At 45.1% G+C, this 24,624-nt stretch overlaps 1 protein-coding gene across 3 annotated transcripts in view; it reads left to right on the top strand.

Moving 5' to 3' along the window:
* SGSM1 (small G protein signaling modulator 1) overlaps positions 1 to 24,624 on the top strand; it is a 950,757-nt gene that overhangs the window by 667,999 nt on the left and 258,134 nt on the right. For all 3 annotated transcript variants that reach the window (XM_069214718.1, XM_069214717.1, XM_069214716.1), the window contains 2 exons: positions 15,049 to 15,194; positions 18,782 to 18,910. In XM_069214718.1, the coding sequence (XP_069070819.1) occupies positions 15,049 to 15,194; positions 18,782 to 18,910 (275 nt within the window). The remainder of the gene's footprint in view (positions 1 to 15,048; positions 15,195 to 18,781; positions 18,911 to 24,624) is intronic.

Genomic DNA, 24,624 nt, shown 5'->3' with positions numbered 1-24,624 from the left:
TCTCTGGTGGAGTCTGGGCTCCACATCAGTCTTTTGAAGCTCCGGGTGATCATGCTTGCATTGAAAGCATTTCTTCCTTCTCTCAAAGGGAAAGTAGTGCAAGTGTTCAGACTACACTATCGCCATGTGGTACTGCAACAAACAGGATGGAGTGGGGTCCTGGATCCTTTGTCAGGAGACACTACGTCTCTGGACATGACTGGAACATCATGACATTACCCTGGTGGTTCAGCATCTGGCAGACTCTCTGAAAGCCAGAGCAGACGAACTCAGCCATCGATGCATAGCTGATCACGAATGGTGTCTCCATACGGAGGTGGCGCAAGGTCTCTTTCAGCAGTGGGGAGAGCCTTGGTTAGATCTGTTCGCCTCCTCAGAGAACGCGCAATGTCAGCTGTTTTGCGCTTTGGAGTTTCCAAGGCGGCAGTCGCTTGGAAACGCTTTTCGTCTTGAGTGGAACTCCGGCCTCCTTTCCGCCTATGCTACTTCTGCCCAGAGTTTTCAAGAAGATCAGGAATGTCCGGGCCCAAGTTATCTTGGTGGCTCTGGACTGGGCATGGAGAGTATGGTATCCCGAGCTATTGAGCATGGCCACGGATCCTTTACTCAGACTGCCTCTTCTGGAGGATCTTCTGTTGCAGCAGCAGGGGATGGTTCTCCACCCGAACCTGTCCAATCTCGTCCTTATTGCGTGGAGATTGAGTAGCGGCAGTTGACGGCTCTTGACCTTCCACCCGACGTCTGTGATGTTATCTCGGCAGCCAGGCAGCCCTCCACCAAAACGGTATACGCCTGTCGTTGGCATAAATTTGTGGCATGATGTACAAACAAATCTGTTGTTCCCTCTGTGCTCCTCTTTATGAGGTTCTTTTGTTCATTCTTTCTTTGCTTTGGGCACCCTTAAAGGTTATTTATCGGCTATTTCGGCCTTTCTTAAGTTACCTGATCAGCCTTTACTCTTTAAGTCTCCTATTGTCAATCGATTCCTTAAGGATCTCACCCATTTGTTTCCTCCCACTCCATTTATCATGCCTCAGTGGGACCTCAATCTTGTACTTACTTTCTTAATGTGTATTCCCTTTGAGTCGATGCACAGTTGTCCATTACGGCTCCTTACTTTCAAGACTGTTTTTCTTGTTGCCAGCACTTCGCAGAGTGAGTGAGCTTCAAGCTCTTTCTTCAAAGCCCCCATACTTGTCTGTGCACCCTGACAAAGTGGTTTTGCGCAATAAGGCTTCCTTCCTTTCCAAGGGAGTTACACCTTTTCATGTATGCAAGTTCATCACCTTGCCCACTTTTTACGCACCTCCACATCCTTCTCATAAGGAAGAGAGACTCCACCGTCTGGACCCAAAAAGTGCATTGGCGTTCTGTCTCAATCGTACTAAAGATTTTCGGGAGGACGATCAAGTCTTTGTTGGATATGTGGGTGCGTAGAAAGGGAAGGCGTGCAAAAACTTACTATCTCTCAATGGGTACTTCTTGCATCAAGAAGTGCTATGCTTTGGCCAAGAAGCAACCCCCTGAGGGCGTGCATGCTCATTCCACCAGAGCGACTGCTGCTTTCACTGTGTTAGCATGCGGAGTTACTGTCCTGGATATCTGCCAGGCAGCTACGTGGGAATCCTTGCACACGTTTGCCAAACATTACTGCCTGGACAGTCAGGTCCTTCGGAACAGCTACTTTGGTCGTTCGGTCCTGCAGGACTTTCTAGTATGATCTTGGTTGGCAGCCTACCTCTGAGAATGGCATTGCTTGGATATCTATTCTAAGGTAAGGAATCTGCAACTAGAAGTCTCTAATAGATGTACAAGTGACTTACCTTCGGTAACAATATATCTGGTAGAGACATTTTCTAGTTGCAGATTCCTTACTGCCCACCCATCCTCCCTGCTTGCACACTGATTTCTAGGGACAGGGCTTCCCCATTCAGGGCGTTAGCTCTGGCACACCAATCTCAGTGTTCTTTGCAGCTCTGCACTTTGGCGTGGAAAGTCATGAAAATAAACTGACGTCACTGCTCTGCAACTAGAATATGTCTCTAGCAGATATATAGCTACCGAAGGCAAATAACTTGTACTTCACAAGCACAGCCCAAGCGCTCTGCAGGCAAAACCTAAGAAGGGATCTGTTGTAATTCTGTCTAGTGGTTTGGGCGATTGCTGTTCAGATTCCCTATGGTAATTAACATGGGAAACGCTCCCACCTCCACCTCCTGCCCTTTTCCTGTCCCCGCTTGACGAATCACCCCAAAACTTTCCAGACAGCAGCTGATGTGATTGTCAATTTTTGGGGGAGAAATTTTGTGAAGATTCGTCATTGGGCGCCAAAGATATAGGCAACTAAAAAACTGCTGTTTCTATAGAAACTAGGTCCTAACTATAACAACCTAGGTAGTGGCTACGTAATATTTAAATAATTATATATATATATATATATATAAACACAACCTGCTGCCCGTCGCCATCTCGTTTTGTAGTTTGGTGTAAATCCGTTCAGTAGTTTTGGAGTTATTAAAGATAAAATATTTATGTATATCTAGGGACGTGGAGGATCTGTGGATCCGACAGATTTAATGCTAAGATCTGATTGGCTGCCACCACTTAAAGCCAGAAGTGGTGACAGCCATCTTGGGACTCGAGCTCAAGAAAAACACAAAAATAAGCTCAAGGGGGCAGGGTAGGAATACATTTTGTTGCAAATTCACAGAGGATGTTTGTTTTTTTAACATGTCCCTTTGCGGGTGGGCCAGGTCTTGGGGGAGGGAGGGTTGTTTATATTAATGTAGGGGGATGCCGATTGCGCCATGGGGAACCCACCCCTCTGGGCCTGCCGTTACTAAGAAGGGGGAGGGGTGCCATGTGGTCCCCACACCTGATGCCAATTTTGGCTCCGAGGATCCCAGCCACTGAGCAGGCCTTAAGAAAAAGTGAAAGGGCGGCACCCCACTCCCTCCCACAACAGATTTTGGCCCCATTGACTGCATCCCCGAGGCCCAGGTGTAAATTAAGAAGGGGAGTGGGACGGCACAGCCCCCCTTTCTGGGCTGTTTTCGGCCTCAGGGACCCTATCCCCCAGGGCTGGTCTTATGAAAAAGTGGAGAGGGGGCATACCACCCCCTCCCCTTCCTGGGCCAATTTAGACCCTAGGGACCCCTTCTCCGGGGGCCTGACCTTATCCCAAAGTGGGAGGGGGCAAGCGATGCCCCTCTTTCTTGGGCTGATTTTGTCCCTGAGGACACTTAGGGGCATGCAGCACCCCCTCCCTGGGCCAGTTTCAGCCCCAGAGACCCCATTCTCCTGATGCCTGTCTGTAATTAAAAAGGGTAGGGGCCTAGCTATAGCACGCACCCCCCCCCCCCTTCCCGGGCCGATTTCGACCTCGGGGATCCCATCCTCCGGGGCTGGCCTTAATAAAAATTGGAAGTGGGGCATGCCACCTGGCCTTAATTAAGAAGAGGACAGGGCCTCATCAAAAAATTGGGAGGGTGCATGCGACACCCCTTCTGACAAATCAGCCCAGGGGACCCCATTCCCCAGGGCTGCCTTCTGAAAAAGTGGAAGGGGGCATGTCACTGCCCTCCCTGGGCCGATTTCGGACCCAAGGACCCCATCCCCATACTTACCTCAAAGTAGGAGGGGGCAGACTGCCCCCCCCCCCCCACCCCCCCCTGGGCAATTTTGGCCCTGGGACCCCATCCCCAGGGGCCCGGCCATACGTAGAGAAGGGGGCATGCAGACTCCCTCCCTGGGCCGAATTTAGCCCCAGGGACCCTGCCTACTGGGGCCCTGCAGCAATTAGAAAGGGGAGCCCATACTTGTAGAAGGGTGTAGGAAAGTACCATCTTGCCTGACATGTTACCCCCATATTTCACTGTATGTATGTTGTTTTAGCCCTTGTGTCACCAGGATCCTGCCAGGCAGGACCCCAGTGCTCATAGTATGTGCCCTGTATGTGTTCCCTGTGTGGTGCCTAACTGTATCACTGAGGCTCTGTTAACCAGAACCTCAGTGTTTATGCTCTCTCTGCTTTCTGAATGTGTCACTGCAGGCTAGTGACTAAATTTACAAATTCACATTGGCATACTGGTACACCCATATAATTCCCTTGTATATGGTACTGAGGTACCCAGGGTATTGGGGTTCCAGGAGATCCCTATGGGCTGCAGCATTTCTTTTGCCACCCATAGGGAGCTCTGACAATTCTTACACAGGCCTGCCACTGCAGCCTGAGTGAAATAACATCCACGTTATTTCACAGCCATTTTTCACTGCACATAAGTAACTTATAAGTCACCTATATGTCTAGCCTTCACTTAGTGAAGGTTGGGTGGCAAGTTACTTAGTGTGTGGGCACCCTGGCACTAGCCAAGGTGCCCCCACATCGTTCAGGACAAATTCCCTGGACTTTGTGAGTGCAGGGACACCATTACACACGTGCACTATACATATGTCACTACCTATGTATAGCGTCACAATGGTAGCTCCGAACATGGCCATGTAACATGTCTAAGATCATGGAATTGTCCCCCCAATACCATACTGGTATTGGGGGGGACAATTCCATGATCCCCCGGGTCTCTAGCACAGAACCCGGGTACTGCCAAACTGCCTTTCCGGGGTTTCCACTGCAGCTGCTGCTGCTGCCAACCCCTCAGAGAGGTTTCTGCCCTCCTGGGGTCCAGGCAGCCCTGGCCCAGGAAGGCAGAACAAAGGATTTCCTCTGAGAGAGGGTGTTACACCCTCTCCCTTTGGAAATAGGTGTGAAGGGCTGGGGGGGAGTAGCCTCCCCAAGCCTCTGGAAATGCTTTGATGGGCACAGATGGTGCCCATCTCTGCATAAGCCAGTCTACGCCAGTTCAGGGATTCCCCAGCCCTGCTCTGGCGCGAAACTGGACAAAGGAAAGGGGAGTGACCACTCCCCTGACCAGTACCTCCCAGGGGAGGTGCCCAGAGCTCCTTCAGTGTGTCCCAGACCTCTACCATCTTGGAAACAGAGGTGTTGGGGGCAGACTGGACTGTTCTGAGTGGCCAGGTCCAGCAGGTGACGTCAGAGACCCCCTCTGATAGGCTCTTACCTTTCTTGGTAGCCAATCCTCCTTTCTTGGTAGCCAACCCTCCTTTTCTGGCTATTTAGGGTCTCTGCTTTGGGGAATTCTTCAGATAACGAATTGAAGAGCTCACCAGAGTTCCTCTGCATCTCCCTCTTCGACTTCTACCAAGGATCGACCGCTGACTGCTCGAGGACGCCTTCGAAACCGCAACAAAGTAGCAAGACGACTACCAGCAACATTGTAGTGCCTCATCCTGACGGCATTCTCAAATGTTCCCTGGCGGTGCATGCTCTGGGGGTCGCCTGCCTTCACCCTGCACCAGAAGCACAGAAGAAATCTCCTGTGTGTCGACGGAATCTTCCCCCTGCTAACGCAGGCACCAAAAGACTGCATCACTGGTCCTCTGGGTCCCCTCTCATCCTGGCGAGCGTGGTCCCTGGAACACAGGAACTCTATCCAAGTGACTCCCACAGTCCAGTGACTCTTCAGTCCAAGTTTGGTGGAGGTAAGTCCTTGCCTCCCCACGCTAGACTGCAAACCTGTGTACTGCGTGATTTGCAGCTGCTCCGGCTTCTGTGCACTCTTCCAGGATTTCCTTCGTGCACAGCCTTGCCTGGGTCCCCAGCACTCCGCCCTGCAGTGCTCAACCCGCTGAGTTGGCCTCTGATGTCGTGGGACCCTCTTTTGTAACTCTGCGTGGACTTCCAAGTGCCTGTTCAGGTACTTCTGTGGGTGCTGCCTGCTTCTGTGAGGGCTCTCTGAGTTGCTGAGCGCCCCCTCTGTCTCTTCCTCCAAGGGGCGACATCCTGGTCCTTCCTGGTCCTCAGCAGCACCCAAAAACCTCTACCGCGACCCTTGCAGCTAGCAAGGCTTGTTTGCGGTATTTCTGCGTGGGAACACCTCTGCAAGCTTCATCGCGACGTGGGACATCTTCCATCCAAAGGAGAAGTTCCTAGTCCTCTTCTTTCTTGCAGGTAACTCCAAGCTTCTTCCATCTGGAGGCAGCTTCCTTGCACCTTCATCCGGGGTTTTCTGGGCTCCTGCCCCCCCGGACACTGCCGCAACTATTGGGCTTGGTCCCCTTGCTTTGCAGGTCCTCAGGTCCAGGAATCCATTTTCAGTGCACTGAATCCCCCTATCACGACTATTGTGTCCTTTTGGGGTAGTAGGTGTACTTTACTCCTACTTTTCAGGGTCTTGGGGTGGGGTATCTTGGACACCCTGACTGTTTTCTTACAGTCCCAGCAACGCTATACAAGCTCCCATAGGCCTGGGGTCCATTCGTGATTCGCATTTCACTTTTGGAGCATATGGTTGTGTTGCCCATAGACCTATGTTCACCTTTTGCAACCTATTGTAATTCTACACTGTTTGCATTACTTTTCGGACTCTTACTTACCTATTTTTGGTTTGTGTACGTATAACTTGTGTATATTACTTACCTTCTTACTGAGGGTACTCACTGAGATACTTGTGGCATATTGTCATAAAAATAAAGTACCTTTATTTTTAGTAACTCTGTGTATTGTGTTTTCCTATGATATTGTGCATATGATATAAGTGGTATAGTAGGAGCTTTGCATGTCTCCTAGTTCAGCCTAAGCTGCTTTGCCATAGCTACCTTCTATCAGTCTAAGCTGCTAGAAACACCTCTATTCTACTAATAAGGGATAACTGGACCTGGCACAAGGTGTAAGTACCTTTGGTACCCGCTAAAAGCCTGGCCAGCCTCCTACAAAGGGGGATATGAAGCCCCCCTCCAATTGTCATTTTAGGCCACAAGGACCCCATTTCCCTCAGGGCCGGATGTATTTAAGAGGGAAGGGGCATAGCAATACTTGGAAAAGGGGAGGCACGCAGCAGATTTCGGCCTTGAGGATCCCAACCTTTGGGGCTGGCCTTATGAAAAATTGGAAGTGCCGCACCCCACCCCACCCCTGCACCCCCAAACCACTGGGCCGATTTCAGCCCTAGGGACCCCATCCCCCAGAGCCTGGGCATAATTAGGAAGGGGAGGGGGACAGCACGGCCCCCTTCCCTAGGCCAATTTAGGACCGAAGGACTCCATCCCCTGGGTCACGGCCTAATCACAAAGTGGGAGGGGGCATGGTGCCCCCCTTCTGGGCCAATTTTAGCCCCAGGGACCCCATCCCAGGGGCCTGGCCATACTAATAGAAAGGTGGGCACCCCCCCACCCCCAGGCTGATTTCTGCCTTAGAGACCACATCCTCCAGAACTGTCCTTCTGAAAAAGTGGAAGGGGTGCATGCCACTGCCTTCCCTCAGATGATTTCGGGACCCCTATCCCCTGGGGCCCAGCCTTATCACAAAGTGGCCCCTCCCCTGGGCCGATTTGAGACCACATCCCCAGGGGCCGGGCCATACTTACGAGACACACAGCCTGGCGTAACTCCGTTCAGTAGTTTTTGAGAAATTAAGATTCAAAATGTATATGTATATTTTGTTGCAAAAGATGTTTGGTCCTGACAATTTATTGCTTTTTATCTAATAGCGTGTATTCGATAAAAAGTAATACATTTGTATCCTTGAATTATGAAAGCTAAATGCTCCAGATATTTGGAGCATATTCTGGTTGCCAAATGTACTTCGCCAAGCGAGACCGCACACAGTTTGCCTACCGCTCCGTCATCCACCTCTACGGCTCAGGGATGGGTAGTGTTTGGGGGGTAGTAAGGATTTTTTTTTAGGGGTTGAAATTGTTTTTTAGTGTTAAGTGATTGGTAATGTAAAATGATATTACATTAAATAAAAAAACATAATTAAAAAATAAAATGTTATGAAATCAAAATGAATTAAATGTAAGTTACATTTTGTCTAATTTAGTGTAATTTAAAAAATGAACTCAATGTAAAAAAAAATATATATATATATATATATATGTAACACACGTCTGTGTGTGTGTGTGTGTGTGTATATATATATATATATATATATATATATATATATATATATATATATATATGTTCGATGGCATGTGTAGCTGAAGATACACATGCTATGCATATGTCTGGCATCTAGTGTTGGCCTCGGAGTGTCACAAGTTGTTTTTCTTTGAAGAAGTGTTTTCGAGTCATGGGATCGAGTGACTCCTCCTCTTCGGCTCCATTGCGCATGGGCATCGACTCCATGTTAGATTGTTTTCTTTCCGCCATCGGGTTCGGGCGTGTTTCCTTTCGCTCCAATAGTTCGATTCGGAAAATCTTGAAAACTATTAATTTCTCGTCGGTATTGTTACAATCGCGTTACACCTTCGATAGACACTTCCATACCGTTGAAACAAACATCTCTACTCGCCCTGTGGGGGGCGTGCGCGCCCAACTCGGGCCTGGTCGGGCCGACTGCATGGAAGCCTCATGGATCGGACTTCATTCCGATTCTGTCCTCGGTGCCACGCTATATTCCCTTATGCGGACCAACACCTAGTCTGTAATCTCTGCCTTTCCCCCGACCATCGGGAAGAAAGTTGCGAGGCTTGCAGATCCTTCCGGTCGAAAAAGACACTCCGGGACAGAAGAGCACGGAGACTCAAGATGGCATCAAAAAGCACCGAACATCTCGACTTCGAAGATGAAGAAATTATGCAGACCGCAGTCTCCGTTCGAGGATCTGACTCCCACCAGGATTCTGAGGAGGACAAACAGGTCACAGCAGGACAGAACGTGAGTATGCCTGCCCCTGTGTCATCTAAGCCCAAACATAAGGCCTTGGGAACGCCACTGCCGGAAGGCCATGGCTCGACCCGAAAGAAAACGCTTGGTGACCAACCCACCACCTCAGCACGGAAAAAGGCCACCCCTCCGAAGCCATTGGACTCGAGCCGAAGCTCCGTCTCCGAACCGAGCAAACACCGCTTTTCCGAGTCAAAATCTCGACAATCCTTTTTGGAGCCGAGACCATCTTCAACCCCATCTTTTTCGATACCGAAAAAGCCACCTTCGGAGCCGAATATCCTAGTTATACTGAGGGGCATGGACTTTCAAAAGCACTTAGAGAAAGCCACAAAACTACTGAGGAGGACTCACAAATGGAAGCAATGGATGAAAGGCAAGCCAGGATTCATATCCATAAAGAAACTGGCAGAATTTTAACCGCATCTCCTCCAAAACCAAAGAGGAAATTAGCCTTTCAGGAGGAATTGGACACTATACAGCCTCCAACTAAAGTGCCAAGAACAAAGGAGAGACCTCCACCTCCTCAGTTTTCGCCTCCTCAGTCTCCTCCTCACTCTCCACATCTACATATCTCTCCTCCTACCAGTCCTACACCTATGCAGCCACCATCGCACTCATTTGATTTGCAGCAGGACAATGTGGATCCATGGTATCTTTATGATCCAGACCCCATTCCAGACAATAACCCAGATTGCTATCCCTCTAAGCCTTCACCACTAGAGGATAGTACAGTCTACACTCAAGTGATAGCTAGGGCGGCAAGATATCATGATGTCACCATGCATACTGATCCATTAGAGGATGATTTCTTATTTAATACACTCTCCTCCACGCATGCAACATATCAGTCGCTTCCTATGCTCCCCGGCATGCTAAAACATGCTGACCAGATATTTAGAGAGCTAGTAAAGGCGAGGATAATTACTCCTAGAGTGGAGAAAAAATATAAGCCACCTCCTTCCGATCCTGTCTATATTACCCAACAACTACCTCCAGACTCAGTAGTGGTAAGCACTGCCAGGAAAAGAATGAGCTCACAGTAGTCATGTGATGCACCTCCACCAGACATAGAGAGTAGGAAGTTTGATGCTGCATGGAAAAGGGTGGCATCTCAGGCAGCCAACCAGTGGAGAATAGCCAACTCTCAGGCGTTGTTGGCTAGATATGACAGGGCCCACTGGGACGAGTTGAAAGATATAATCCAGCATCTCCCCCAAAGAACAGCAAAAAGGGGCACAACAGATAGTGGAGGAAGGGCAAGCCTTCACTAACAATCAAATTATGTCGGCCCTAGACTCTGCAGATACAGCAGCCAGAACCTTCAACACTGCTGTAACCATAAGGAGACATGCATGGCTTAGGTCTTCAGGATTCAAACCTGAAATCCAACAGGCAATGTTGAATATGCCATTCAACCCGAAACAGCTTTTCGGCCCAGAAGTTGACACTGCTATAGAAAAAATGCGGAAGGATTCAGACACCGCAAAAGCCATGGGTGCACTGTAAACCACACAATACAGGGGATCCTTTTGTAAACCCCAGTTTAGAGGTGGATTTAGAGCCCAAACTGCAGAGGCATCCACGTCGCAGCCAAAGCCGGCCTACCAACCTCAATACCAATGAGGTGGTTTCAAAAGCACTTATAGAGGCCAGTACCCCAGAGGCAGGGGAAAATATCAAACACCAAAGCAAGCCTCACAACAAAGTAAACAGTGACTTGTGCCATTCCTTTCCAATTCACACCTCCCCTGTGGGGGGGAGACTGCAAAAGTTCCACAACAATTGGCTAAACATTACCACAAACAACTGGGTATCATCAATTATCCGCAATGGCTATTGCCTAGAATTGATACAAACTCCACCAAACATGCCACCAAAACCACACAGGCTATCCACAGACCATATCACTCTGTTACAGGAAGACGTCAAATCTCTATAGAAGCTGTGCCACAAAATCAAGTAGGGACGGGAGCTTACTCACTGTATTTCCTCATTCCCAAAAAGGATGGAATCTTAAGGCCAATATTAGATCTCAGAACCCTCAATCTTTACATCCTGTCAGAACACTTTCATATGGTGACGCTACAGGATGTTGTCCCACTACTTCAGCAACACGATTTCATGGCGACATTAGACCTCAAAGAAGCGTATTTTCACCTACCCATCCATCCTGCGCACAGAAAATATCTCAGGTTTGTCATTGAAGGAAAGCATCATCAGTTCAAAGTGTTACCCTTTGGAATAACAACAGCTCCAAGGGTATTCACAAAGTGCCTGGCGGTAGTCGCAGCCTACCTAAGAAGACAACACATTCATGTCTTTCCATATCTAGACGATTGGCTAATAAAATCAAACAGTCTTACGCAGTGTCAAAACCATGTGCATTATGTAATACAAACCCTGCACACGCTAGGGTTCTCCATAAACTACCAAAAGTCACAACTACAACCTGCGCAAATACAACAGTATTTAGGGGCAATACTAAATACTCAAAAAGCGCTTGCAAGTACAAATACGCAAAGAATACAAGCATTTCACAAAATATATGGGCACAAATACAGACAGGTCAACAGTACACTGTCAAATTGATCATGAACGTATTACATTGTGTATTGGAATTGTTCCACATTCAAGACTAAACATGCTGCCCTTGCAACAGTGCCTTGCACAATAATGGTCAGAAGCACAGGGTCATCTTCAAGATCTAGTGTTGATAGACTGCCAAATATACATATCCCTTCAGTGGTGGAATTCCACAAATCTAAACAAAGGGCGGCCATTTCAAGACCCTGTGCCTCAGACCATACTTACAACAGATGCATCAATGATTGGCTGGGGAGCTCACCTCAACAATCACAACATTCACGGACAACTGGATGCCCAACACAGACAGCTACACATAAATCACTTAGAGCTGTTAGCTGTCTTTCTAGCACTCAAAGCTTTTCAGCCTCTCCTTATTCACAAAAATGTCTTGATCAAAACAGACAACATGACCTCCATGTATTACCTAAACAAACAAGGATGGACACATTCATCCCAACTCTCCCTCCTAACTCAAAAAATTTGGAAATGGGCAATACACAACCAAATTCACCTGGTAGAACAGTACATTCCAGGGATACACAACCAATTAGCAGATGTTCTCAGCAGAAATCATCAATAGGCACACAAGTGGGAGATTCACCCTCAAGTACTTCAAAAATACCGTCATCAATGGGGAACACCAGACATAGATCTGTCGCCACCAGCGAAAACGCAAAATGCCAAAACTTTGCATCCAGATACCCACATCCTCTATCCAAGGGCAATGCTCTATGAATCAGTTGGTCAGGGATATTTGCTTACGCTTTTCCCCCTCTCCCACTCATTCCAACAAACTGTGTCGAAGCACGCTAAATCTGATACTCATAGCGCCAACGTGGGCATGTCAGCCTTGGTACACAACACTATTAGACCTGTCAGTAGTACCACACTCCAAACTCCCAAACAGACCAGATCTGTTGACACAAAACAAAGTGCAGATCAGGCACCCAAATCCCAACACACTCAATCTAGCGATTTGGCTCCTGAGGTCATAGAATTTGGGTATTTACAACTACCAACTGAATGTATGGAAGTAATTAAGCAAGCAAGAAAACCCACTACCAGACAGTGCTATGCCTACAAATGGAACAGATCTGTATATTACTGTCAATCTAAACAAGTTGCCCCTCTTTCATCAATACAAGATATTGTATGCTATTTACTACATTTACAAAAATCTAATTTAGCATTCTCTTCCATAAACATACATCCCACTGCAATTTCTGCATATTTGCAAAATATACAGCACAGCTCTTTATTTAGAGTTCGTGTTATCAAAGCCTTCATGGAAGTTTTAAAATGCATCATCCCACCCAGAACACCTCCAGTTCCTTCGTGGAATTTAAACATAGTGCTTACGCGACTTATGGGCCCACCATTTGAACCTATGCACTCATGTCAAATGCAGTTCTTAACATGGAAGGTTGCCTTCCTAGTTGGAATTACATCATTGCAGATGATTAGTGAAATTCAAGTTTTCACTATTGAAGAACCGTTCATACAAGTACATACACATAAAGTCGTACTACGAACTAACCCTAAATTTCTTTCTAAAGTAGCATCACCTATTCATATCAATCAAACAGTGGAACTACCAGTCTTCTTTCCACAGACAGATTCAGTGGCAGAAAGAGCTCTACATACATTAGACATTAAAAGAGCTCTAATGTACTACATAGATAGAACAAAACCATTCAGGAAACCTAAACAGCTATTTGTAGCTTTTCAAAAACCTCATACTGGTAACCCCATTTCAAACAAGGTTTAGCAAGATGGATAGGAAAATGCATCCAAACATGTTACCTTAAAGCTAAAAGACAACTATTAGTTGCACCTAAAGCACATTCCACAAGGAAAAAAGGTGCTACAATGGCCTTCTTAGGAAATATAACAATGGCTGAACTATGTAAAGCAGCTACTTGGTCAACACCATATACATTTACTAAACATTATTGTGTAGATGTTTCAGCAGCACAGCAAGCCACAGTAGGTCAAGCTGTACTAAGAACATTATTTCAAACAACTTCAACTCCTACAGGCTAACTACCGATTTTATGGGAGAAATAACTGCTTTCTAGTCTATGCATAGCATGTGTATGTGCAGCTACACATGCCATCGAATGGAAAATGTCACTTACCCAGTGTACATCTGTTCGTGGCATGTTCCGCTGCAGATTCACATGCACCCTCCCACCTCCCCGGAAGCCTGTAGCCGTTAAAGTTAAACAAACACTTAGAGATATATATATATATATATATATACATATATATATATATATATATATATATATATATATATATATATATATATTCCATTTGCATGGACATCTCTTTTCTTTATACTCCCTCTGCGGGAAAACAATCTAACATGTAGTCGATGCCCAGGCGCAGTGGAGCCGAAGAGGAGGAGTCACTCGATCCCGTGACTCAAAAACACTTCTTCGAAGAAAAACAACTTGTTACACTCCGAGCCCAACACTAGATGGCAGACGTATGCATAGCATATGAATGTGCAGCGGAACATGCCATGAACAGATGTACACTGGGTGACATTTTCCATATACATGTATATCTGTATATATATATGTGTATATATATATATATGTGTGTATATATATATATATATATATATATATATATATATATATATATAATAATATTGCTTTTGGTATAATACTTGCCAACTGTGAAGTAAAGACACCCCTGATGTAACATATGTCAGTGTGAAGGTTCTCTATTGTATTTACCCTCTTGTAGGACCCCTGATGTAACAGTAGTGGAAGTAGTAACTGATATTCTCAGTCTAACCTGCCCCATCCACATTTGCTGGCCCACTATGCCACACCACATCATGTACCAGATCTCTTTTCAACTATTTAACTTTCAGACTTGATAGAACACATAACACCTCCTGGAGATGGCGTGTAGTTAGAGTGCTGTAAGTCTCCTTCCAAACATTTAAGTTATACCCCGAAGGCAGGAGTAGAAACACATGGACAGGGTTCTGGGACTTGGACTTTGTGCATACTGTCTTCACTGCCCTAGATCGCTGGGTTTCAGTTAGCAGTTCGGGTGAGAATAATTTTTCAGATGAAGACATGGTGGATTTACTAAAAAGACAGTGCTCCTGGATACTCAAAAATGCTTTCACACCATTTAGATCAGAAGGATACACCATATATCTTAAAATTGCATTATTTAGTGATTTAGCCACCAAATGTACTTGGGTGACAAGGTAGGCAGTTTTAATATGCAAACATCCTCCAACAGTTCCAGTACTCCCAAAATGTCAAAAGGTAAAAGAAACACTCAAGACACAAATTATATAATTTCTCCATCTCTGCCTAGACCCAGGCTGACCCAGGGTCAGAGGTGGATAAGGGAAACTTGAATTATATAAATTATAAATGTTTCATTCTTTTTCTTAATTAAACTATAGGCCACACAGTTAGTTGTAGACATTGGTGTGTGTGTTAGATATAAGAAATATGCAGTTTGATCTAAATTGTCGAAAATGCGTTCTATTTTAGATTTTTCAGAGTCTGTTTTAAAATGCCGACTCTAGCTGCTTAATCTCAAACTGTGCAACTGCAATTGATTTTGGTTTAGTTGTGATGATGAGTGCATACGAGAAGCAGATACTGAAAATGACATTTATAGACGGATATTCTGCAGGTTACAACTTTAATAGTTTCTGTTGTTTTTTGTGTTGACCAGGGCTGGCGTACTGCAGACATCTTTCTACTGTGAGAACCCATCTATCTGCATTAGTTAACCACATGATTGTATCTCCTGAGATGTCTGCGGATGAACATTTTGGACTAACGGCAGAAGTTTGGCAAAAGTATTTGTTGGATAGCACGGTATGAATGTGTACTTCTCAGGAGTCAGCTTGGAGGTTTATTATAAACATACATTTGAACTGATTTTAAATGTTACAATCTCTTTTCTTCTTTTTACTGTGTTCTGACGTTACTTGCACCCAAAATAGGTACATGATGAATATTATTAATACGAGTCTGTTTAAATGAATATATCCCCAACTGTACATAAAGGATATCTTAACAGCCAGGTTCAGGTTATTCAGCCACATGGCGTTACAAATATCTGGGCAGTGCACCTAGCAGTTTTTGAGAAGGTTTCTCACACAGTCTGCTTCCTCCAACATTTTTTTTCTTCTCTAGTAAACACTTTTTTAAAGATTCTCTGTACCTACCAGGGCCTGACTGGAATACACAAATAGCCCCACACTGAATCAGGTCACGACTAATAGGAGGGCTTTCGTCCACCCTTCACATTAGGCTGCAGCCTAGCTGGGATATGCCAGAGTGGCAGAATGGCTAGTCTGCCCCTACTTTCTACCTCCCTGAGTATGTGGTCCACCATTCCATCACCCTCCTATTTATTGCGCCTCACAACTCTCTCTGCACCTCCCCTATTGCTGCACCTTCTGTAGTTCAGTTCACAACTGTTTTGGTTTCCCTTTGAGCTCTTTTCTTTCAACTCAGGCACGTTATTTCCTTTCTTCTGTCGTAACCCACATTGTGGCTTAATTCAGACTCATTCATTTTGTCTTATTTCCTGGATCGTGCCACCTTGGCTTCATTTAATATTTACTGGTGCACCTAGCATCTTGGTTTTTCACTTTTTCATCTTCCTCTGGAGTGCTGCCTTACATGTGAATGTGATCCTTTTTGAGGTCTTGGACCAAGACAAAGTGGATATATCCTTTAGAAATGATTGTCTTGAAGACCTACAAGTGTGTTTTAAGATTGAAGACTTGTACAGAGGGAAAGCCTCCACTACACCAGACTGGCAGCTGTATAATACTCATTTTGTTTCGAAGACCTTATGCAGAAAAGTGGGTTGAACTAGCTCACTTCTTTTAGCTTGACAGAAGCAGCAGTCCTTCTCAGAGGCAACCCATGCCACATGTGCAACAGCTAGTTAAACTTTACTATTATCAAATGAAAAACGTAAAAGTCCTCACCAGGTAATTTAAAGAGGAAATGGTAATGAGTTAGATGCCACAAAGATAACTAGATATAGGGGTGACAGGATATTTGTAAAACCAGCAAATCAATTCCAAGCATTAGGAATGCAGAAATCCTAAATTAGACTGCTGGATGTGGTAGACCAAGACCCGGGCAGCAGCAGACTACCAAATTATAGTGGATGAGTGTAGATTGGTAGTTTGTTCTACTTAAAAGATTTATCTCACTTTCGCAGGACTCTAACCACCAACTCTGTGCCGAAAAGCTTGAAAAATGCTAAGATGGAGTGCTGAACATTTTAATTTTTTATTTGTATTTCTATTTTTCTAATAAGCTTGGCACATTGTCCAGGTTCCCCAGAGATTAAAATTAAGACCTGTCATTTAGAAAAGTCTTCCTCAGCACTGCTACCTTGATGGAAAAGTGTCCAGATCTTATGAATTAGTTCTTCAGGCACGAGTTTGTGGTTTCCAGTAACAGTAGGCCCCACACAACTTCTTTACTTGCCCACAACAAATGTCACATTCCAACTTGTCCTCTAGATTACTGCGAACAGCAATAGCTTTCTCTGTCCAAAAGACCATCTGCACCATCCACTCAATCCTCTGGATTTCTCTACAGCAGCAGTAGCTTCCTCTGTCCATAGGACCATGTGCAGCCCTGGGCAGCCTGGCTTCTCTGTCAGAAGCGTGAAGTTCTCTAGCTCTACACGATGAGCAAGAGGATAGTACAGCTAGCCCTGGAGAATATCACTGAACATAGAGATTCAAACCAATGCCAGAAGCACTGGCAAACTGGTATTCTATAGTGTAGCAGGCAGGTTAGGCTTCTTATTTTTCCCTCTTTTAGGCACTCTCTCCTGGAAGTGTTTCAAGCATTTTGAAGGGAATAATCAGTCAGCTTTACTTGATGGCCATTGAGTGAGTAAAACTAACTTCCCAGGCTTCGTTCTCCTCGATCCCACTTCAGTAAGATCCAGTTACTTTATCAGTGGTATGCTTTATCTTTTCATACTCTACTTTTAGTCCTCAGTGCATCCAACAAAACTATAAATTAAATCTGTGCCCCGCAGTCCACATCTGCTGTCGGCCTCCTGCTTGGCTTTACTTAAATGTTTTTGGGGTGCTGAAAGAGCTGCTTAGGGACAGATGTGGTCAGGAAGAGCTGAGGTTAATTTTTCTCCCCATCCTGGCATCTGTATGATTTTCATATGTTATGCCAGCTCTTGGCTCTGTACACAGGTATTTGTTATTGTTTACCACAGTCCATTCTTTGATCAGCTGGAAGTTCATAGCTGCCACACGGTCACATCCCGTATGTGACATCTGCAGCCACTCTTGACTTTCATTCTGGTACCTTTAGGCTCATTACCAGGGTCTTAAAACTTGGAGCATGCGAAGGGTTAAAAGGAAGGACTGGCTTGAAGGTGCTACAAGTGTCATGGTCCTCTTGGCAGCTAAGAAGGTGTAGAAGGCATGCACTGTGGAAAATGTCTGTCATTCCTTTCTCGCAGTTGTTGCAGAAAGGCATATTGCCACTTTCTGGAAAGGTTTGAATAGTTTAAGAAGGTAAGTTTCTTAAAAGCTTAATGACACACGGTCCAAGATTTAATGACTGATACGTTATTATGAGAAATGGGTGAGGAGCAAGGTTAACTTTCGTTCTTGAGGTTTAAAAGTTGGTGGGGAAAATCATAGGAATGCAAGACGTCAATGACTAGTTGGAGTCAAAGAAAGATACAAGTGATTTGCTTGAGGACCTGCAAGAGAGCTGACTGTTAAATGTAGTCAAGGTGTAAACTGATTGATGATCCTATCTAGATTTCCTTTGAGAGCCAACAATAGAACAACAAAATAGTATTTTTTCAGCTACAACCAGTTATAATCACCCATCTGAAGTCAGTAGGTGGCGAGATAAGAGTAATGTTCCTCCACATCTTAGGGAAAAGTAGATTGCCATAAGCACATAGCACTAATGAGATACTGAACGTCACATCTCATCTCCCAGCAGCCATAACTGAAAGCCCAGCTCTTAAATATTTTAAAAACGACGAGTGTTCCCTGTATTGCTATTGTTAAGATAAGAAGTCAATTATGTAAAGTAATGAAAAGATAAGAGAAAGGACAGAGGGGTATTGAAAAGTATATTGTCATGGTAGATTTTGTGGTAAACAGTCAGATTCTACTACTAATTAATATGTATTACATGCAGCTGAGGTGCTCTGAATAAACAAACTCCCAAAATGAGGGCACCCCGAAGCAGTAGTAAACGTGAAGTAAACATGAGACCAAAGCTTCCCTCTTGTTCTGTGATATGAACATATCTTCAATGCAGTGGCATTAGTCTGAAGGAGAAGGATCCTGCCCATTAACACTCTTTCAAAGGCCTGTCTTCACGCATTCTGATTTTGGCTGTTTTGTTTTGTCCTTGTGTGTCTTTTGTGGTGAACCTTGCAGAGTTATGAAGAGAAGGAGTTGCTGCGACTTGTTTACTATGGTGGAATTCAGCATGAGATCCGCAAGGATGTATGGCCGTTCCTCCTGGGGCACTATCAGTTTGGTACGACGGAAGCCGAGAGGAAGGAGGTGAGTAGGATGATGAAGCGAGGAGCAGTCGATTATGCTGTTATTAAATGGTGGAAGAAAATAATATAGCATTTGCCAAAATGTTACTTCAGCGTTTACTAAAATATTAGAGGATGAAACTGGTGGTACCAGAAGCTTGAGTTGCATCGTCCTTCCAAAAAATCTAATGTATATCTGTTCGTATTAAAATTACGTGAATACTAGAATGATGCCACAGGATAGTTGGCTAAAATAGATATTGAAGAGCTATTGAATAAGCACTGTTACTGATGGAAAGGATATTTTGGCAGCATCCAGATGAGATGTGTGTGTTTACCCTTAGTGTGTAAATGTAGGAGCTGAGAGTTAGGAAAATGCAACTGAACAAGGAAATTACGTTTTATCTAGAACGTTTATTGGTCGAAGCTAAATGTGTGTTTACTGTTGAAATGTGTTTCTGTTCCTAAATTGTATACTAATGTTATTTTGTGATTATATTTGTTATGGAGTGAGCTTAACTGCAGGGATTCCATCTGACATGCTATTGGACTGAAAAGTAATAATTGTGTGCTGTGACTGAGCTCATACCCTGTCGAAAAATGATCCACGAAGGTAAACTGCTTTCAGTAAGGATAGTACTTGGCTAAGCAGTGCTAACCCTTCAAGAGGTGCGAAGCTATCAACAGAGAAAGTGTGTACGGTGATGTGTTTAACATATCAACCAAACAGTACAGCTATAGGCATAAACCACCTTTTGGTTTTCTCTTAAGCGCAAGCAAAGAGGAGCAATTGAAATGTTGAAAATGTGAGACAAATTTAGATAAATGGATAAGGGAGCTCAGAGGTTCTGAGAAGAGCGGAATATCAGTGAAATTAAAAAGGAAACATGTTGTGGTTAGTCCTATGGAAAACAAAGAAAATTATGAAAAATGCCCAGTGGAAGAAAACACTATGGGCCTCATTACGAGGCTAGCGGTCACAAGATTGCCAGCCTTGCGGTGGCGGTCGGACCACTGTGGCTGTGGCAGTCCGACCACCACATTACGAGTTTGACGGTCAGACTGCCATCCGACCACTGTCTCCACCAGAATCCTAGATCCTGACTGGGTGAAGGCAGTCCTGGTTGCAATCAGCCAGTGCAGCGTTAAACTCAGCACCGCCCTGCTGATTACAACCTTGTTCTCCTCCAGCCTTTTCATGGCCATGAAAAGGCTGGCAGAGAACAAGTGCTGGATGCCAAAGTGTGTCACATGCACTGCCCATGGCATAGGTAGTGCAGGGCCCCCTTGCCCAGCACCATCGGAAAGCGCATTGTCTTCTTTACAGACAGTGCGCATTCCGAGGTTGCTGGTTGGCCCCCTGTGCGACGGCATTGGACTTGGCTCCATGTGGAGCAGAGTCCAATGGCACCGCACTTTTTCCACTGGGCTGAACCACTGGTCAGCCCACTGGGAAACTCATAATGGGGCTGCTGAGGAGATCACCAGCACTGTGGCGGTCTCATCACCGCAAGTCTGGCGGTCGGGTGTACCGACCGCTAAACTCGTAACGAGGCCCTTAGTGAGGCCGATGCACAGCAGACCGGTCCCAGAAAAAAATAATTGCACTCATCAAGTTTTTTATGTTCTAACAAAGAGCAGAAATATGTCCATCATGCTAAGGGCAGTTTACAATCTGAGCCACTGAGAACTTTGAGTAAAACAGTGACCTTGACAAAGGAGCTTCCTGGGTCTGAAGGGCTTACAGATCTATGTTACCCAATTCCTCTGTGGGTTCTTTTGTGCAGAGTTTATGGGGCTGCTTTATTTTCAGCAGCTGCTTCGAAAGACCTGTATCCCTTCTGGGTGCCAGAGCCTGAGGTTTTTGTGATCGGTTTTGCATAGTTCAGAAAAACACTGAGTGGGATTGAGGAACTTCTACTGTTTTGTGCTCTTTTTTGGATGGTATGCCTTAGTCCCCAGGACCTTCCGAAGCCCACAAAAATGTTTTTTTTTGTCCTGCAGCAAGTGCCACAAAAGTTTATTCAAGCAATATTTACTGGTTCGAATGACTTTGCATCTCTTGCAAGGGGTTTTCAATTGTCTTGCCATAATCAACAGTGGCCTCCTCCATCTCCACAGGAGCACACAATTTAAATACAAATATGTCAGGTGCTGTCACTGTAGAAATAATTTCGAAGTTCTTCAGATGCTGGTTATTCAAATTCCATGACGGAAACACTTGCAGGCCCAAATATACAGGTGGACCAATCAGCGGACTGTCATTGCACAGTTTGGGACACGTAGCTCTGGAAGTGTACAAACTAGCATGTGGCCTATCCTGTTACCACAGATGTCACTCCCACTGACTTTGCCAACAGTGTGGTAAATTTGCCTGCATGCAACACTGAAGGTTTGAGTTGCATTGATTGTCATGGCAATTATTTAGAAATAACTGTAAACTTTTTGTGAACGACATGTAATGTTCTCTTACATTGAAATCAGCCTTGAAAATAATTGTAAATTAATTGAGAAAGACATGGGAATGTGCTTCTTCTCTATTGAGGTCCCTGTGTGCTTATTTGACCTGCAAAAAGACAATTTTTGTGCTGAGAAAATATGTATGTATGTATATATCTAAACTACCATACTAACCTTTTAAAGCAGCCTGTATGCTAGCTGTTCTTTCTTGGACAGAGATTAACAAAAAAATCCATAATTGCACCACAATCGTGGAAAGGACTGGAAAGCCGTTTTGCATCTTTAACAAGTTGGAAAAATTAAATGGGGTGCTAAGGAGATGTCCTCAAATAACAGCATAAGAGAGGCTCAGTTCAGAATCCCTCTCTGGCCGTTTCAACGTTTGCAAGCCTTAAATAAATTAAAAAGGCAGACATCATTTTGTATTAATTCACCATATTTAATCTAACGAGTTGCAGTTAAATAGTTTATTGCATGATACTTTTCATGAGTGTATTTTTGCATATTGTATATTTGCACTGTTAGAAATGGGGTCTTTGGTTGACAGTCAGGTTACCCCCTGTTCAAGCAAGGACCCTCACTCTAGTCAGGGTAAAAGAGAATCACCCTCAGCTACCCCCTGCTTACCCCCTTGGTAGCTTGGCAGAACAGTAGGCTTAACTTCAGAATGCTAGGTGTAAAGTATTTGTACCAGCACACACAGTAACTTAATGAAAACAATACAAGATGACACAACACCAGTTTAGAAAAATAGGGAATATTTATCTAAACAAAACAAGACCAAAGCGACAAAAATCCGACATACACAAGTTAAGTTACGAATTTTTAAAGATTAAACTCAAAAATAGTGCTTAGAAACATAAAATGCTTCGATGAGGTGTTAACACGGCGTTGTAACGGAGTAGTTCCCAACAATCCGACACCAGCGGCGCTGGACACGGAGTCTCGTAGACCCCCAGGTACAGTACCTTGGTGAAGAAATGAGAACGAGCCGATGCACGAAGTCGGGGATCGCGGCGTCTGTGCGAAACGTTGAATCCGCGCACTTCGAGCGGCGTCCGTCACGACGTGGTGCGGCGACTTCCACGGAGTCGCAGACTTCGGCAGGGCTGCAGCGATGTTGGGCCTGCGAAGGTCGTCGCATTCCAGCGAAGATCACGGAGTTGGGTGCAGTCGGCGTCACCGGATTCAGCAGCGGTGTCGGTCCGAAGTCGATTTCCTTGAATTTCCACCAGCTTTCCTTCCAAGGGCCCAGGGACTGGATAGGGCGCACCACTTGTCAGATCAGTAGTCTCTCCAGAGACTCCAGGTGCTGGCAGAGAGAAGTCTTTGCTGTCCCTGAGACTTCAAACAACAGCAGGCAAGCTCTAAATCAAGCCCTTGGAGATTTCTTCACAAGATGGAAGGCACACAAAGTCCAGTCTTTGCCCTCTTACTCCGGCAGAAGTAGCAACTGCAGGATAGCTCCACAAAGCACAGTCACAGGCAGGGCAGCTCTTCTTCCTCAGCTCTTCAGCTCTTCTCCAGGCAGAGGTTCCTCTTGTTTCCAGAAGTGTTCTAAAGTCTGTGGTTTTGGGTGCCCTTCTTATACCCAATTTCTCCTTTGGAGTATGCCTACTTCAAAGTAATGTCTCTTTTGAATGTGAAATCCTGCCTTGGCCAGGCCAGGCCCCAGACACTCACCAGGGGGGTTTGAGACTGCATTGTGTGAGGACAGGCACAACCCTTTCAGGTGTAAGTGACCACTCCTCCCCTCCCTCCTAGCACAGATGGCTCATCAGGAAATGCAGATGACACCCTAGCTCCCTTTGTGTCACTTTCTAGTGTGAGGTGCAACCAGCCCAACCGTCAAACTGACCCAGACAGGGAATCCACAAACAGGCAGAGTCACGGAAATGGTATAAGCAAGAAAATGCTCACTTTTTAAAAGTGGCGTTTTCAAACACACAATTTTAAAATCAACTTTACTAAAAGATGTATTTTTAAATTGTGAGCTCAGAGACCCCAAACTCCACATGTCCATCTGCTCCCAAAGGGAATCTACACTTTAATCAGATTTAAAGGTAGCCCCCATGTTAACCTATGAGAGGGACAGGCCTTGCAACAGTGAAAAACACATTTAGAAATATTTCACTGTCAGGACATATAAAACACATTACTATATGTCCTACCTTAACCATACATTGCACCCTGCCCTTGGGGCTACCTAGGGCCTACCTTAGAGGTGTCTTACATGTAAGAAAAGGAAAGGTTTAGGCCTGGCCGGTGGGTACACTTGCCAAGTCGAATTTACAGTTAAAACTGCACACACATACACTGCAGTGGCAGGTCTGAGACATGATTACAGAGCTACTTATGTGGGTGGCACAACCAGTGCTGCAGGCCCACTAGTAGCATTTGATTTACAGGCCTGGGGCACCTCTAGTGCACTATACTAGGGACTTACTAATAAATCAAATGTGGCAATTATGGATAAGCCAATTACATACACATTTTGTAAAGGAGCACTTGCACTTTAGCACTGGCTAGCAGTGGTAAAGTGCCCAGAGTAAAAAAAACAGTAAAATCAGAGTCCAGCACACATCAACAACCTGGGGAACAGAGGCAAAAAGTTAAGGGAAACCACACCAAGGATGAAAAGTCTAACATGCACCATTAGGTTTTACAATAGATGTCCATGTACAACGAAGAACACAATAAATAAAGTTGACCATAAATCATGGGATTTTGCGGATGCCGTCCTTATTTCCTTCCCACCTGCTCATGTCGTCAGGGTCATTGTCTGAATCCTGAGTACGAGTTTTATAGAAGTTGGTGGCGCTTTGAGAGCAGCTGTACATGTGGAGTTTAAGAAATACAGGGGATTTCTACACATTTGATTTGGAGGACCATCAAGTAGAAAATGTGTTTTTTAAGCACCTTCATGTTGTGCATTTTGGTATGACGGTTGCGTGTTTAGCGTGGTGTAAAATCGGCACCGTGTTCTTTGCCCGCCTGCGTGGTGGGGGCTGTGTTGATTAGGTGACGTGTAATCCTGGATATGGCGGTCCCAGCGCGCCCCCTTCCTGCAGCTGTAGCCACTTATTTAGAAACCAAAGAAACACATCCTTTGAAAACAACCAATTTTCACACAAGAAAGTAAATTGGCAACTGCGTTGCGTCCCCCTGAGGCGAATGAATGAATGTCCTGTGATTTTATCCTTCACCCCCTGTCTCAGGGGCACTGCTCCAATACTCTGACTGTGATGAGACCGAGAAAGTGTGAAATACAGTCAA

The sequence above is a fragment of the Pleurodeles waltl genome, chromosome 11 (genome assembly GCF_031143425.1).
Source record: "Pleurodeles waltl isolate 20211129_DDA chromosome 11, aPleWal1.hap1.20221129, whole genome shotgun sequence".
NCBI lineage: Eukaryota > Metazoa > Chordata > Amphibia > Caudata > Salamandridae > Pleurodeles > Pleurodeles waltl.
The sequence above is the reverse complement of the archived record's forward strand: the minus strand, read 5'-3'. Positions and strand labels throughout refer to the sequence as shown.